Source organism: Eleutherodactylus coqui, chromosome 3 (assembly GCF_035609145.1).
Source record: "Eleutherodactylus coqui strain aEleCoq1 chromosome 3, aEleCoq1.hap1, whole genome shotgun sequence".
Lineage (NCBI taxonomy): Eukaryota > Metazoa > Chordata > Amphibia > Anura > Eleutherodactylidae > Eleutherodactylus > Eleutherodactylus coqui.
Window position 1 is genome coordinate 229,662,541 of NC_089839.1, and position 15,983 is coordinate 229,678,523.

General features: G+C 44.1%; 1 protein-coding gene across 1 annotated transcript in view; it reads right to left on the reverse strand.

Annotated features, from left to right (window-relative positions):
* PDE4DIP (phosphodiesterase 4D interacting protein) overlaps positions 1-15,983 on the reverse strand; it is a 144,765-nt gene that overhangs the window by 122,219 nt on the left and 6,563 nt on the right. The window contains exons 2-3 of the mRNA XM_066597053.1: positions 8,754-8,830; positions 5,365-5,488 (exon numbers count right to left, since the gene is read on the reverse strand). Coding sequence (XP_066453150.1) covers positions 5,365-5,488; positions 8,754-8,830 — 201 coding nt within the window. The remainder of the gene's footprint in view (positions 1-5,364; positions 5,489-8,753; positions 8,831-15,983) is intronic.

Below are 15,983 nucleotides of genomic sequence, written 5' to 3' on the forward strand. Positions count from 1 at the left end.
GAGTAATTTGCTTTATCCGAGTATCGCTGTGCTCGTCCCTGAAGATTCGGGTGCCGGCACGGAGCGGGGAGCTGCAGGGGAGAGCGGGGAGGAACGGAGGGGAGATCTTTCTCTCCCTCTCTCCCGCCCGCTCTCCCCTGCTCCCCGCTGCGACTCACCTGTCAGCCGCAGCGGCACCCGAATCTTCAGGGACGAGCACAGCAATACTCGGATAAAGCAAATTACTCGAGCGAGTAGTGCTTTTCCGAGTACGCTCGCTCATCTCTAGTCAGCACTCAAACATCCCATTCGCGTTTTTTTGAACACAGTACAATAACGTGTTATTCTGATCTGAAGATTACAGAATAATAAGTCATGCTACAATTTGTTTTTTTCACTCGAACTATCAATCTGAGTAAAAAAAGCTTGTGCACATCTACCCATTCAGATGAATGGATGCTATTTGTCTGATTTTCGGACTGAAAATTGAATGGAAAACACGTTTTGTGTGCATGTATACTTAGGCTACTTGCACACGGGTGATGTAAAAGTTGCACCTGAGATTATTGCGTGCAACTCTCATCCGACAGACGTTCCATCTGTGTGCTTTCGGATGTGCGGGAGACCACACATTGACATGTACTATTCTCATCTGAAAATTAGACAAGAATGTACTATTCGTCCGAGTAAAAAATAAAGCCCATATGCAGACACGCATTCAAATGAGTCGGTGCTATTTCCATTTGATGTTTGGACCAATTTTTTGGTCCAAAAATCGGACGGAGAAAAAAGGTTGTTTGCATGTACTAGAGATGAGCGAACGTACTCGGATAAGCACTACTCGTCCGAGTAATGTGCTTTATCCGAGTATCTCGCCGCTCGTCCTGAAAGATTCGGGGCGCTCCGCTGCTGACAGGTGAGTCGCAGCGGGGAGCGGGGCAGAGCGGGCGGGAGAGAAGGAGAGAAAGATCTCCCCTCCGTTCCTCCCCGCTCTCCCCTGCAGCTCCCCGCTCCGCAGCGCGTCCCGAATCTTTCAGGACGAGCGGGGAGGTACTCGGATAAAGCACATTACTCGGACGAGTAGTGCTTTACTGAGTACGTTCGCTCATCTCTAGCATGTACCCTTAAGACTGATGGTTTCAGGCGTTGGATGTTTTGGAGAGAGGCTCAGTGCTCGAATTGACACTTTTTTACAACTTTTAGCCTTACATATTCCAGGCTATCTGATGGACAGCTCGGATGTTTAAATGGTGGCAGGGGCTTAAAGGAGATGTCCCGAGGCAGCAAGTGGGTCTATACACTTCTGTATGGCCATAATAATGCACTTTGTAATGTACATTGTGCATTAATTATGAGCCATACAGAAGTTATAAAAAGTTTTATACTTACCTGCTCCGTTGCTGGCGTCCTCGTCTCCATGGTGCCGACTAATTTTCGCCCTCCGATGGCCAAATTAGCCGCGCTTGCGCAGTCCGGGTCTTCTCCTCTTCTCTATGGGGCTCCGTGTAGCTCCGTGTAGCTCCGCCCCGTCACGTGCCGATTCCAGCCAATCAGGAGGCTGGAATCGGCAATGGACCGCACAGAAGCCCTGCGGTCCATGAAGACAGAGGATCCCGGCGGCCATCTTCAGCAGGTGAGTATGAAGACGCCGGACCGCCGGGATTCAGGTAAGCGCTGTGCGGGTGGTTTTTTTAACCCCTGCATCGGGGTTGTCTCGCGCCGAACGGGGGGGGGGTTTAAAAAAAAAAAAAACCCGTTTCGGCGCGGGACATCTCCTTTAACTATAGAGGATGCAGGGGATGCGGTTGCACCCGGGCCCAGGAGCCTTAGGGGGCCCATAAGGCGTCTCTTCTCCATATAGGGAGCCCAGTACTATGAATAAAGCATTATAGTTGGGGGCCCCGTTACAGGTTTTGCATTGGGGCCCAGGAGCTTCAAGCTGCGCCTCTGATTGGTGGTATAGAAACTGTCTTGGTCCCCTGATTTTTGTTAATTGACATCTGATGTAACCAGTTTACACTCCTGTATTCTGCATCACTTAGATGTTCACGCTGTTAATTTTTTTTTAAACAATATCGTTCTTATACATTGAAATATGGAGAATTTATGGTTATGGTAATACATTTTTTGCATAAGTAGAATTATTTCATGTTTGATGGCATTTTTTACCTGCAAATTATGGGTGCCCTGATAGCATTGAAGTTCCCTGATTCAACCTGATTGGTTGTTAGTGCCGAACGTGAGTGTAATATAGATATATGCACTCTGGCAATGTATGGAAAACTTTACTTATACTATTATGCCATTCTGTAGCAACATCGTGCTCTTCTCTCATTATATAGATGATCTCTTATTAGTTGGGAAAGCATACAGGATTTTGTAGACCATATCAACTATAATGAATTACATTTGAGATTTACTTTTCAATATCATCATGGAACAAGAAATTTTTTATATTTTTTTGGAGAGTGATGTCACGGAGAAAGTTAGTTCTTGTGCATATTATAAACCGTTGACAGGGAACACTGGATTAGATGCTAAGAGTGGTCACTCGTCACATGCTATTTGAGCAATCCCAAAGGGAGAATTCCGTTCTATCCGTTCAGTCGTGTGCGACTCTTGGATGCTCTGTAGGTAATCCTCTCTATGCAACTGCTATAGATGAGGTCAAGTTCTGCCATCTTGTGTCCAACTGGTGTCATTACATAGGTAGAAGAGCTGTAATTTTGTAACCTACTGTGCGTATCAGCTATTCCTGATGTCTTAAAGAGGATAACATAGTAACATAGCGTGTAAGGCTGAAAATAGACACATGTCTATCCAGCCTATTATACTGCAATGTTTATCCAGAATAAGAAAAAAAATCTCCAATGAGGTAGAAACCAGTTTTCATCATTTTAGGGGGGAAAATGTTCCTTCCCTACTCTAATCGGGCAATAAAAATAATCTTTGGATTGGCAACACCTATTGAGTAATCAGTGACTATGAGTTTTAATATTATACTCAAGAAAGGCGTCTAGGCCCCTCTTAACCCCAGCGTGACACACATACGGCTACAAATACATGCCCCATGTAATTAGGACGTATATAGCCATTCACAGCATATGCTGTGTATAGAGCGGGCCCAGGAGCCGAACCCAGAGGCGTAACTTGAAGCTCCTGGGCCCCAATGCAAAATCTGTAACAGGGCCCCCAACTATAATGCTTTATCCATAGTACTGGGCTCCCTATATGGAGAAGAGAGGCCTTATGGGCCCCCTTAGGCTCCTGGGCCCGGGTGCAACCACATCCCCTGCATCCTCTATAGTTACGCCCCTGGCCGAACCCTCTCAATACACATGGGGTATCGGCTGTCTCTGACACACGATCACCCACTTACAACAGCCATGATTGGGGAGAACTCTGATCGTGGTTGTTAACCCTTTAAATGGCGCTCTCAGTTCTGACAATGGCATTTAAATGTCCCAATCGGGAGTTAGATGCCCCAAATGGCACCACTGTGATAAGATTGTGGGGGTGCCTTCCGGGTCTCATGGCAGCTTGATGCTACCATGATCGTTTATGTATTAAAGATGTGCCTATGGCAGTTCTTTAATAGGAAGCCTGTTAAAATAGTGTATAATGCAATACCATAGTATTGTATTATATTATATAAGCAATCAACTGCATCAGAAAAAAATGCAATGACAGAATTGCACTTTTTTGGGGGCATTAGATAAACAGTGATCAAAAAATAGTATGTTCCCCAAAATGGTACCCATACAGACTACAAATCTCCACACAAAAAATGAGCCCTCACAGTCCTATCAACAGAAAAATAAAAAAGCTATTGGGGTCAAAAGATGGCTACAGAAAGCAATTTTATTTTTACATTTTTTTCTCATTTTCTAAAGTATTACTATATAAAATACTAAATAAATGTAGTATCACTGTACTAACCCACAGAATAAATATAGCACTTTTTCTACTGTAAAAATAAAGAAAAAATGTAAATGGTTCAATCATGGGTAATTCCCACTTCACCCCACTTATTCATTTTTTTAAATCTTCCAATACATTAATTGATACCATTGAAAAATACAACTCGTCCTGCAAATACCAAAATCCTCATGCAGATATCTCACCCGAAAAATCAAAGTTATGATTTTTTTGAAAAGGAAGGAACCAGGACTGAAGAATGTGACCTGGATGCAGGCACATCATTGACCCTTGGTCAAGAAAGGGTTAAACTCTTTGAGTGAATTCACCATCAACACGATTCTTGGGCAGAGTCTCTGTTTCCAGGTATGCATTTTATGCCCTACAGAAAATCCTTCACAGGTTGGAACTTGTTCATGTTTGGCATACCTTGCACCCTGGGGTAGAGGACTATAGTTTTCACTCCCATGCTAATCATGGCTATACTCTGTCGCAAGACTGTGTACAGAATGGCCTGCAGGGGGCTGTAATCAGGCCTGTGTAATGAAGGTGTGCTAATCAGCAGGGACAACTGTGTGAGTGTCTGGAGGAGCTAAAAACTCCAGACACCTGTAATTCCTTGCTACAAGCTGGGGCAGAGCTGCAAGCCAGAGCAGCAGAACCAGGCTCAGAGAACTGGAGCTACTCCCTGTGAGGGGAAAGAAAGCCTGACATCTGTGGGAGACCAGACTGTGGTATGGCCACGAGTCTGACGGGGAAGGACAAACCAGGGGCAGGATTCCCTTTTAACCCTTCAAAACCCTCCAATTGTCTGTATACCTTTACCTACTGAACTGGTTGAAGGGGTTTTGTCCATGAAATGCGTTTTCTTATGCTGACCACATAATATGTTCAACAAAGGAGTGGTTGTTGCACCACACTGTTACTAATCATACTTTCAAGCTAAGAGTGTTGCGCCATTACCACCAGTTTTTTTTTTCAGTTTTACTATCAGCTCAACTGAGGAATATTCAGCCCCAGAATCTGTTACGTCAAAATCCTCAGTTAGCTGTGCAGATTTTGGTGCAGAATTCAGGGGCGATGTGTTCCACAACACAGTTGCAGAATAGTACATCTTGCGTGGAAGGTTCATTAGGGTGCTTTCACGCACCAGAATTCGCACTGCAAATCTGAGGATTTTGATGTGGAATTGAAGATAGCAAAATTCGGCCGGCAATTCCACATCAAAATCCGCATTTAGACATGGAGTTTGGTATGGATTCTAGGACGACATATTCCACAATGCTGTTGTGGAATATTATGGCCCGTGTGAAGGCACCCTTAGAGCTCATGCAGACAGGTGCATAATAGCTCCATTTTATATAAAACATGACTTCTTGGAGAGAATGTCTTTGTATATCGATACATGGGGTTCAATGGAATACTATAAACACAAAAACCCACAAGGCTTCATCTTTTTTAGCTTACCTCTTGTAAAAATTGAATCTTCCTTTCTAGAATCTCTTGAGCATGCTTTTCTTCCTCTTGCCTCTGCTTGTAGTCTTGATGTAATTCCGGTCCATTACAGCTATTCAGATGTCCACAATCAGTCCTGGAACATATAACAGTGATAATTACTATGCAGTTATATGCAATATGCTAACTTTACCTATAGCATCATGTAAGACTCATTGAGTGTGATGTGGTCCTTGTGGCTTCCATCTTGCATTTTCCCGGATGAAATAGCTCAGCAAGGTGTGCTATTTGGGGGGGATTTCAAGAACCTGCATGAGAGGCTCAGAACGGCTTTGTATTTTTTTTTAAACAGAGCCATAGTAGGAATAAAGTCTGTTCTTTATTTACAAAGTCACATAAAAGTCAGATATGATACAATGATCCTCATGCATTTCAGTCTGTGTGGCTCTTTATCATATTATTTTCGTACTCGTATTTTATGGGGCTTTGAACAGAGGATGGATCGTATTCGTATTTGGCTTTCCTTCAGGTAGTTTCACACGGAGTTGAAAGATAAGTGATGCAGTTTTTCATGCATTTTTTTGAGCCAAAGCCAAAACTGGATCCAGCAGGTAGTTAAATTATAAGTTCTTCTTTTTCAATCAGTTTCTTGTTTTAGCTTAAAAATAACCTGCAAGAAAAACTGGAACAAAAAACTACAGTTTTTCAAAAAACGCTGTGATTTTGCTGCAGATTTTGGTGTGGAAATGCTGCTGATATGCACCCCTCATTTGAAGGGGTGGAATCTGCTGTAAAGATCCGCAGCATTAATTTGCATGCATGCAGATGAGTTTTCTTAAAAACCTCATCCAAGTTGCTGGTACCGTATTTCCTGCTGCAAGATTCACTCTGGAACATCCACAGCATTTCCAGAATGTGTGAAAATGAGCTTATTCTTCCTTTGCATGCACTTTTTGGGTGGCATTTTTTAGAGCCTGCATGTAAAAAAAGGCCAGTCATTTCTTAACTGGTTATCTATATATATAAAGACGAAAGCCCTCACTCACTCACTGACTCACTGACTGACTCGCCAATAATTCTCCAACTTCCCGATGTCGTAGAAACATGAAATTTGGCACGAGCATAGATTATGTCCAAAATAGGAAAAGTAAAGGGGTCCCAACTCGATTATTCAATACTAGCGCAAAAGAACTAGTGTCCAAATTTTACGTACAGAATCTAATTCTTTCACTTCCTGATGTCATAGAAACTTGAAATTTGGCACGAACATTGATTGTGTCATAAATAGGAAAAGTTAATGGGTCCCAACTCGATTATTCAATTCTAAGCGCAAAAGAATTAGCGTCCAAATTTTACGTACGGAATCTAATTCTCTCACTTCCTGATGTCATTTTATATAAAGGAAACATCACATGGTTACCTCCACGGGGTGTTTTCTGGGTAACGCAAAGAACCATGCAAAATGGTGAACATATTTTTTCCCTCCGTATCTCTAAAGTAACCACGACTTCATAAGATTTTCCGTGTGAACACCAGATAAACACCAGTACCAAATTAACTCGGGCGAAGCCGGGTATATCAGCTAGTACACTATATGGACAAAAGTATTTGGACACTGCAGAAAATCAGCAAATATGCAAATACTGAGTTTGCCAAACGGGATGCTGGGAAGGGCATAGGTGATATAAAAAGCTGCTCACTTTGTAATAACCATTCATCTGATCGAGCGCTTGTGGGATCAACTGGAGCAACAGGTACGACACCGCCACCCATGCCCATCATCACAACAATCTTCTCTCACAGTCTTGTACGAGGAATGGCGGGCTATTCATGCCCAGACTTACAGAGAACTTGTGGAAAGTTTGCCTCAACGTGTTGCCGCTGTAATACCAGGAAGAGGAGGGCCGACACGTTACTAAATAGAAGAGTAAAGCACTTTTTCTGAAAAACATGCAGTATCCAAATAGTGTATGTGTCATTCTGCAGTCACAGTAGGTATGACAGGTAGCAGTTCCTAAGCAGCGCACATTCTGTGTGTAGTTTAGAGGCTCTGATTAGTGGAGCTGCCTATATTTGTTCTCCTCTTCCCCCTTAGCCACCCAATCCCTGCTGCAGCAGTTACAGGGAGCAGAGAAAAAAAATCAATACTGCTCCTGAACAGGACCCATTTCACATCGTCCACAGGAGCCGGGTCCCAGCGCTTGTAATTACAAGCAGATGGTAGCTCCGGCCGTCTGCACTTCTTAGGTACACTGTGCAATAAGTCCGAATTTCTATTATAATATGTGCAGCTTGTGCACCTGCAAGCCACCCCAACAGCTGTAACATACATTATAAAATAGTGTGTAAGGCTGAAAAAAGACATATGCCCATACAGTTTACCCTTCCCCCCCCCCCCCCCCCCCCCCCCACCCAATGTTGGTCCAGAGGACGGCAAAAAAAAATCCAATGAGGTAAAAGCCAATTTTCTTCCATTAGGGAACAAAATTCCTTTCCAACTTCAAATCTGGCAATTAGACTCTTATACTATTTTAGTGATTTCGCTATCACCACATCCTCAGGCAGAGAGTTCCATCACTGCTCTTACAGTAAAGAACCCCTTTCTATGTTGGTGTAGAAATCTTCTTTCCTCTAGACAAAGAGGGTGCCCCCTTGTTACAGTCACATAAAAGTGTAAAACTTTTTTGTGTTTCACAACTCCTCTTTCCCTGCAGTTACATGATAAGATGGATACACAGGATGTAGTGCTGAAAGTCACCACCAGCATCTCTCTCTTAATAGGGAGGAGTAAAAGGTAATCCTAACATGCACAACACCTACAGCAACACAACATGTGTAGTGCCCTGGGCATACTCCACAAACTGCCATTTTTACTATCCTAATGAGCTCTAAGTAGGCACAGAATGTGTATTCAGAGTTGGCATTAGGGCGGTAAAGGGGGGATGAACTGGCAGTTGCTTAGGCGCCCCTTACTTCAGTGCCGCTTCTCAGCTGTCTATCTGTGGTAATGAATGGGTGTGCAGCTGATTGGCAGCGATGGGCTCTGTCCATTCATTACTGGCATATCGTGCTGAGCCGCTCTCTATCTCTGCTAACTGCTCTGAAGTGACAGCAGGAGGAAGAGTTGGGTATGTGAATGCAAACTACCACACTGAGCCGCTTTCACAGCATACAGTAATGAAATACTGTTATGATAAAATTTTGAGTACCCTACTTTTTATGATGTCAATAACTCCATTATCTTGCCTGACAGACTACTTTGGTTGCCGTATTTGGATTTAGCACCCTGAATATAGGTCAGGATACTGATGTTTACACAGGAAAACATACCCTTGGAACAGTGTTAAGGGACTTTGTCTACTTTTCAGATATAGTCTACAAGATTATGATTGGTGACTTACCAGGCTTTCTCCAAGAGCTGCTGCTTCTCCAGAAGTTCTTGTTTCAGACTTTCAACTTCCACCTTGAGCTCAATATTCTAAAGAGAAAAAAAAAACTAATCCTTATTTCAAAAATTCCAAGCCAATAGGCAAATAAATGACAAGGAAACCTATAACTTCAGAATATTACTTTATAAAACCAAGGTTTATTGGCTTTCCATAGGGAAAATCAAACGTGGACTAAGAAGTGTTATTGTAAGCGGCTATGCTGGCAGGGCACTTTCTTCTCAGTTTGTCTAGGGGGCATGCCATTTGGTAGAGCATCACTTAATCTTTGTAGTTTTTTGGATAAATGCCAGTTTTTTTGAACCAAAGCCAGAAATGGATCCAGTGGGAAGTAATGAGTCCATTTTCCATTCCTTCTAAATCCACTCCCGCATCTAATATAAATTAGCCTACACGCTTTTTCTTGCACCACACTTTGACCCCTTTGCGTGACTTTTGGTGGATGATTTTGGTGTCATTAGGTTTGTGACATCCTCACCACCACCGTAAAATCATAAAATTTGAGTTTGATACATTGAGTGAGCTGTCAGGCCAGGTCAAAGTTCCTATGTTAAGTCTAGCAGCGCTGTTGTGCTTCAGCCAACAGCACCGCTAAGAAGAGTCAGGGCTCCTTCACACTGGCGAGGGTGATATCAGTCTATGAATCATGGCCCGATATTGCCCTTGCAATCCATGTGGAAACCCCTAGATGCGAGGCAGTTTTACATGGAAACAGCCTTGCATCCCTGCAGGGCTGAAGGGATCCCTCCGACACAGCTGTCACAGCCGCAGCAGGGGAATGCGATGTTCTCCCATTGTTTCATCGGGGCCGCCACTGCTGCCGCCAGCCACATTGAGAGCAATGGGCGATATCACAAAAAGAAAGGACATGCTGCAATTTATTTTTTCCCTGCATAGCATCACATCACTAATGTGAATGAACCCATTTTATGTTCACGTGGCGAACATCGCGTCAATCTAGTTTATCTAAAAAAAACAACATCAAAAAACTGCCGCAAGAACTGCAACATGTTTTAAAAAAAGGGTTTTGTGAGAAACCACCTTTGATCTTCCTTCATACATTTTATCGTGGCTTTTTTTTTTGTATTTATAAAAAAAATGCCATGAATTTCATGTGTTTTTGACGAGGTTTTTTCCAGCCATTTTTCGTTTCCTGTAGAGGAGCCTATGGAAAAACACACATTCCTAGAGATTCCTAAACAAAAAATCACCGTGAACACAAAAACCCCCAAAGCATGTTGGGGCATGTTAACATTTTACTTGCGCCAGAATTTTGGCAGGGAAAAGTTGCAATTTTGGTGCAAGTGCAAAAACTGCATTTTTTTCCTGACATTTATAGTGTGCCCTGCCACTTTCACATAATTTACACCAGAAAGTGGCGCTGATTACAGAAAAAACTACTGTAGCTCCAAGCTGGCATAGATTTCTATTTGGCGTGCAGACTTACCGCCAGACTAAACAACTATATTAAGAGTCTTGCGCTCTTAATACATTTGTTACTCATAGCTGGGGAGCAGGCATTGTTTGTAGGTAGAGATGAGCGAGCATATTGCGAAGGCAAACTACTCGAGCGAGTAGTGCTTTATTGGAGTACCTGCCCGCTCATCTCTAAAGATTCTGCTGCCGGCGCGGGTGAGCGGTCAGTTGTGGGAGTGAGCAGGGAGGATCGGGGGGGGGGGGGGGAGTGAGAGAGAGATCTCCCCTTCTTTCCTCCCTGCTCTCCCCCGCCGCTCCCCGTCCCCCACCTGGCAGCCGAATCTTTAGAGACGAGCGGGCAGGTACTCGAATTAGGCACTACTCGCTCAAGTAGTTTGCCTTAGCGAGTACGCTCGCTCATCTCTATTTGTAGGCTTTTCGCATTTGCATAATGTCAAATACTATAGCTAACATTTGGGGGTAATGTTTTTGGTTTTTTTTAATGTGATAAAAGGCAAGAATGCAATGCTTTTCTGAAAACCCATTATGTTAAAACCGCTCTAAAAGTGCATTTTCATGCCACTGAATACTGAGGAACCATGACAAAGATGTATGTAATGTAATATGCCAGTTATACCATGATTGCTTTACTTACGTGTTGCCTTGTACAGTATGAGAGTTTGGACGCAAAGGAATTGAACAGCACATGAACACATGTTGTGTGCTGTCTGATTTTATGGGGGACGTATTCACCGAATGCCACACTCTCATTCGTAAGACTGTTTCATAGAGGCAGAGCCAATCAATAGTCTTGTTCATCTGGTCAGTCCTCTAGGATTTCTTGATGCATCAGCAGAAGTTTAAAGTTGTTGAAAGGTTTGTGAGAGAAACTATAGTGTCTGTTAAACGCCATCTTGCTTCCCTTCCATCACCTCAATCTTTTTCGTGACAGGCGTATTTTGTTCAGAAGATTGCAAGGCCGGAATAACGAGCAAAAGCTGCAACTGACCTTCGCACACAAATATGTGGCCAGACGGCTGACTAAGGCCTAATTCCTACGGGCGAATTTCCGCCGCGTATCACTTGGCTGAAATCCGTGCCGTTGCCCCGCAGCTATTAGGTTCTATTGAACCTAATAGCACAATGCTCTGGAATTCCGCACCGTGAAAGCATCCGTAATCACGCATGGCATGTTCTATTTGCCGCGGGCGTACGCATGACGGCTTCCATTGCAGTCAATAGAAGCCATCCGTCACGCTATCCTCCGCTGTAGCACAGCGGAAGATAGCGTGAAAACGCTTCCCCACCCACCGCCGGCTTTGTCACATGACACTGCCGTAACGTCATGTGCTCTACTGCACATGCGCACCGGAGCGTCATGTGGGACGTCGGGTGGCGGATTCGTAGGCGAGTATGGGGTCTCTGGGGGGGCGCCGTCACGGCCATGGGTACTAGGCCTAAATATGGACTTTGTCTTAGGAATGTATTACTAAATAGAACCTTTTATTATCTGTTTTAGATTGTCTCCACACGAACAAGTCGGATTCCGCATGCGGGAACCTGACCTTTGTATTATAGGGAAATACAAAAACATAGAAATGTCAAAACCAGATGGGGGTTAGTGACGGGGACCCAGTGGGTTGTGAACCCAGAACTGTTGTATGCTGTACACATGATTGCTGTGCTAAAATAAATGCTGGCAAGTGCTAGATTTATAAGAAATTTCTGTTTCTGGAGCCTTTAATACATGTGTGGTGCTCATTTTCCTGATGTTGAGGTCGGCGATCCGCAGGCGACTAACCCCCTTGCCGCAATATATATATAATATATATTATGTTTTGTTGAATCTCTTATTCTCTATGAGTAAGGATCAAGTAGACCTATTTTTAAGTCAGAGAGACCCTACTAGTCAAAACAGGTTTTAAGTGGCAGGGTCCTCTGAGGTAGCTATATACCTCCTGATTTCCGACCCTCTCTCCTCTTCTCCTCCTCCTCTGGCCAAAGAGCAAGCCCTAGACAGACCTGGGGCCGTTGTTGGGTTCCCTGTCTGTCAGTAAGTGATCAGCTGTCCCATTAAATAGAATGCTATGGCATTGATTGCTAGTAAAAGGGAACCCACTATTTACTAGCAGTTACAGTGCTGAGGGGGTTAAAAAGCAGGGATTGGAGTTATCTTTCACCCTGGCAGCTGCCAGGGATGAGTGTCTGTCAATCATAGTTATTCTCTCCCAAATGAGCTTGTGGCTAAAGCTGCAGTGTCTGTAAGCCCACTATCATACAGTAAGTGGGGATATGGCGATATATTACTGCCGCCCACAAACATGCAGGCGAGCATTCAGGAAGGGATTAAAGCTTAATAATAGGGATGAGCGAGTATACTCGCTAAGGGACTACTCGCTCGAGTAATGTGCCTTAGCCGAGTATCTCCCTCCTCGTCCCTAAAGATTCGGGGGCCGCCGCAGCTAACAGGTGAGTTGCGGCAGGGAGCGAGGGGGGGGGGGGGGGAGAGAGATCTCCCCTCCGTTCCTCCCCGCTCTCCCCCGCAGCTCCCCACCCCGCGCCGGCCCCCGAATCTTTCGGGACGAGCGGGGAGATACTCGGCTAAGGCACATTACTCGAGCGAGTAGTGCCTTAGCGAGTATACTCGCTCATCCCTACTTAATAAATATTTTATATGAGTTTAATGGATTTATTTTTTTTTTAATTAAAGACTTTTCACTTGACATACTTACTTACAGATTGATTCACATGAGCCTCAAAATTATATAACTGTTATTGGTAACAAGAGAATCCAATTACAACACAAAATAACCATTTACATTAGAGAGCTGGGTTCTAAGTAAAATTTTTCACTACAGTCTCCATGTTGTGTTTAAGGGCTCAGTCAGACGGGCGTTTTTTGTTGCGCATGTTACTTGCGTTTGCGATCCGCATCTATTAGAACCAATGCTTTTCAATGGCAGCGGTCACATGTCCGTTTTTTTACCTGCGCACAAAAATGCGTGGCGATAAATATAGCGCAGCGGATTTAAAAATGCAAGTAACTGCAGCATTCTGGATTTTTTGGATGTGAAACCCCTGGATGCTGTCACATCCAGGGGTTTCACCTTGTGGTCAATGGGGCCGGCGTCAGCAGCGCTGACCCTATTGAGAACATACAGTGAAGATCGTGATCCTCTGGCACAGCTGTGGCACAGAAACGCGATGTTCCCCCATTGCTTTCAATGGGGCTGGCGCTTCTGCAGTCCCATTGAAAGCAATGAGCTCCTGGTAAGCCCTGCAGTGATTTTCGGGGCAGGGCTTTAAATATAAGCCCTTTCCTGAAAATCATTCCTAGAATGTGTAAAAAAAATATATTCACCTCTCCGCGGCTGCCAGGGCTCAGGTGCATCCAGCTGCGTCTTCTCCTGAACTACTCTGAAGTGCTTTCAGCAGGAGGGGATTTAAAATCCCCGCCTGCTGAAAGGGCTGCCTCTGATTGGCTGAGCACTGTGATCAATGAGAGGCAGCACTCAGCCATTGAATGACAGCTGAGCGCCGCCTGTGATTGGTCCCTGCGCTCAGCCATTCATTGAATTCAATGAATGGCTGAGCGCTGCCTCGGATTGGCATCAGGGACCAATCACAGGCAGTGCTCAGCTGTCATTCAGTGGCTGAGTGCTGACTCTGATTAGTCACAGTGCTCAGCCAATCAGAGGCAGCCCTTTCAGCAGGCGGGGATTTTAAATCCCCGCCTGCTGAAAGCACTTTAGAGTAGTTCAGGAGAAGACGTGGCTGGATGTGCTTCTGAGCCCCGGCATTGGTGGAGAGGTGAGTATATGTTTTTTTTATTTTTTACACATCGTAGAGCTGATTTTCAGAGAAAGGGCTTATATTTAAAGCCCTTCCCTGAAAATCACTGCGGCTCCACTGCCGGCTCCATTGAATTTAATAGGATAGCATTGCAGTCCTCTGGCATAACTGTGGCAGAGGATTTCTTCATCCCTGCGGGGAGTCCCCTTGTCACTGGACACTGTGACAATGCCGTCACAGTATTCAGTGATGAGGGGACTCCCCGAGGAGATGTAGAAATCCTTGTTCACAGCTCTCACAGCGATTGCGATGCGTTTTTGTTCTCTGAAAACTCGCATCGCACGGTAGGAGTATTTAATGCCTCTCTTGCGTTTTTTTATGGTCTTGCTTTTGTCCAAACTTCCTCCGTATTGCTGACGTACTGCTGTTACCTTGTAAAAGCCCGCCCTTCCCATTAGTCACTATTCCACCCTGAAAACATAGCACCATCACATCGCATTCTCGCACGCATTATGCATTTTGCGATGTGATATTACAGCACTCCATAGACTTACATGGGCGAGAAGAAAATAGCACGCGAGAAAAAAACGCAACCTCGCAGACATGAAAAATCCCAAATGAGCACAGCTACATTAGACTCAATGCATTTCAATGTCATACAAAAAAACGCAGCCTTGCAACATCGCAAAAATGCTATCGCAAATGAGTGTGAGCCCTAAACAGGGCTTCACAACACCTCTTATATATATATATACAGTATATATATATATATATATATATATATATATATATTTTAGTTGGTGTAACTCCATCCGCAAGCCACCGTTCGAAGCCTGAGGACATGCAAAACGTCATCCATACCTCCCTAGTTGCATAAAATGCCTTAATGGACTATTGAAATGCCTCCTTAATGCTGTCTTCTTGCTGTATTCTTCTTTTTTATGCGCAATGAATAATTGTTGAATTAAAAGCTAAAAAATTATTTCTAATATTTTTTTTCAGATTCAGACATACTATATTTCAACAAACTCTATGTTGTAAGGGTGGCTTTAAATGGACCAACTATTGGTCAAAAAGAAAAAATCGCTCAAACAAGCGATTTTCAGCCATAGTTGTCCCATGTAAACACAGGATCCAACAGAGTACTGAGCAACAAATTGCTCAGTAGTCACTAATTGCTTCGTTTCAGTGATCTCATACTAAATGGCTCTGCCCAATAGTGGCAGACCAGAGGTGTAACTTGAAGCTCCCGGGCCCTGATGCAAAACCAGTAACAGGGCCCCCAACTATAATGCTTTACCCATAGTACTGGGTTCCCTATATGGAGAAGAGAGGCCTTATGGGCCCCCTAAGGCTCCTGGGCCCGGGTGCAACCGCATCCCCTGCATCCTCTATAGTTACGCCCCTGTGGTAGACATAGAACAGATGGGACCCCACAGCAAAATCCAAAATGGGCCCGCCATTAGGGATCTTTTTCAGGGCATGAAATTGTTCGCAGACCGCAGCACAGATGCGGGTTTTATCATTAGCACTATCCGCAACATCCGCACTATCATTAGTGCGGATGTTGTTGTATTTTTAACTATAGAATGTCAGGTGGAATTTATTACATTTTTTTCTGCAGACTTTAATTGTGGAATTATATCTCCTGAATATTAGAAATCTGCAACAACAATTCCACAAGACATCCTTAATTAAGACTTGTGATATTTTAACTGGAGCAGAAACCGAGCCCCATAGGGATAACATTGTGACACAGAAATGTCCGCACTGACTAATTCCATCCAATGAAAAAGATCCCTTATGGTGCTCAGGTTTGCCAGCCCACTCAGGACACGAGCCTGGTGTTAATTTCCCATTTATGCCCTTTAAACTGACCCTTGGGCCAGTTGTCTACCTCCTTGTGTGCCAGCAATGCAGTTCCTCTAGGAGTAAGCTCCTATATGTTCTCTTTACTCAGTAGCAAAAGGGATATTG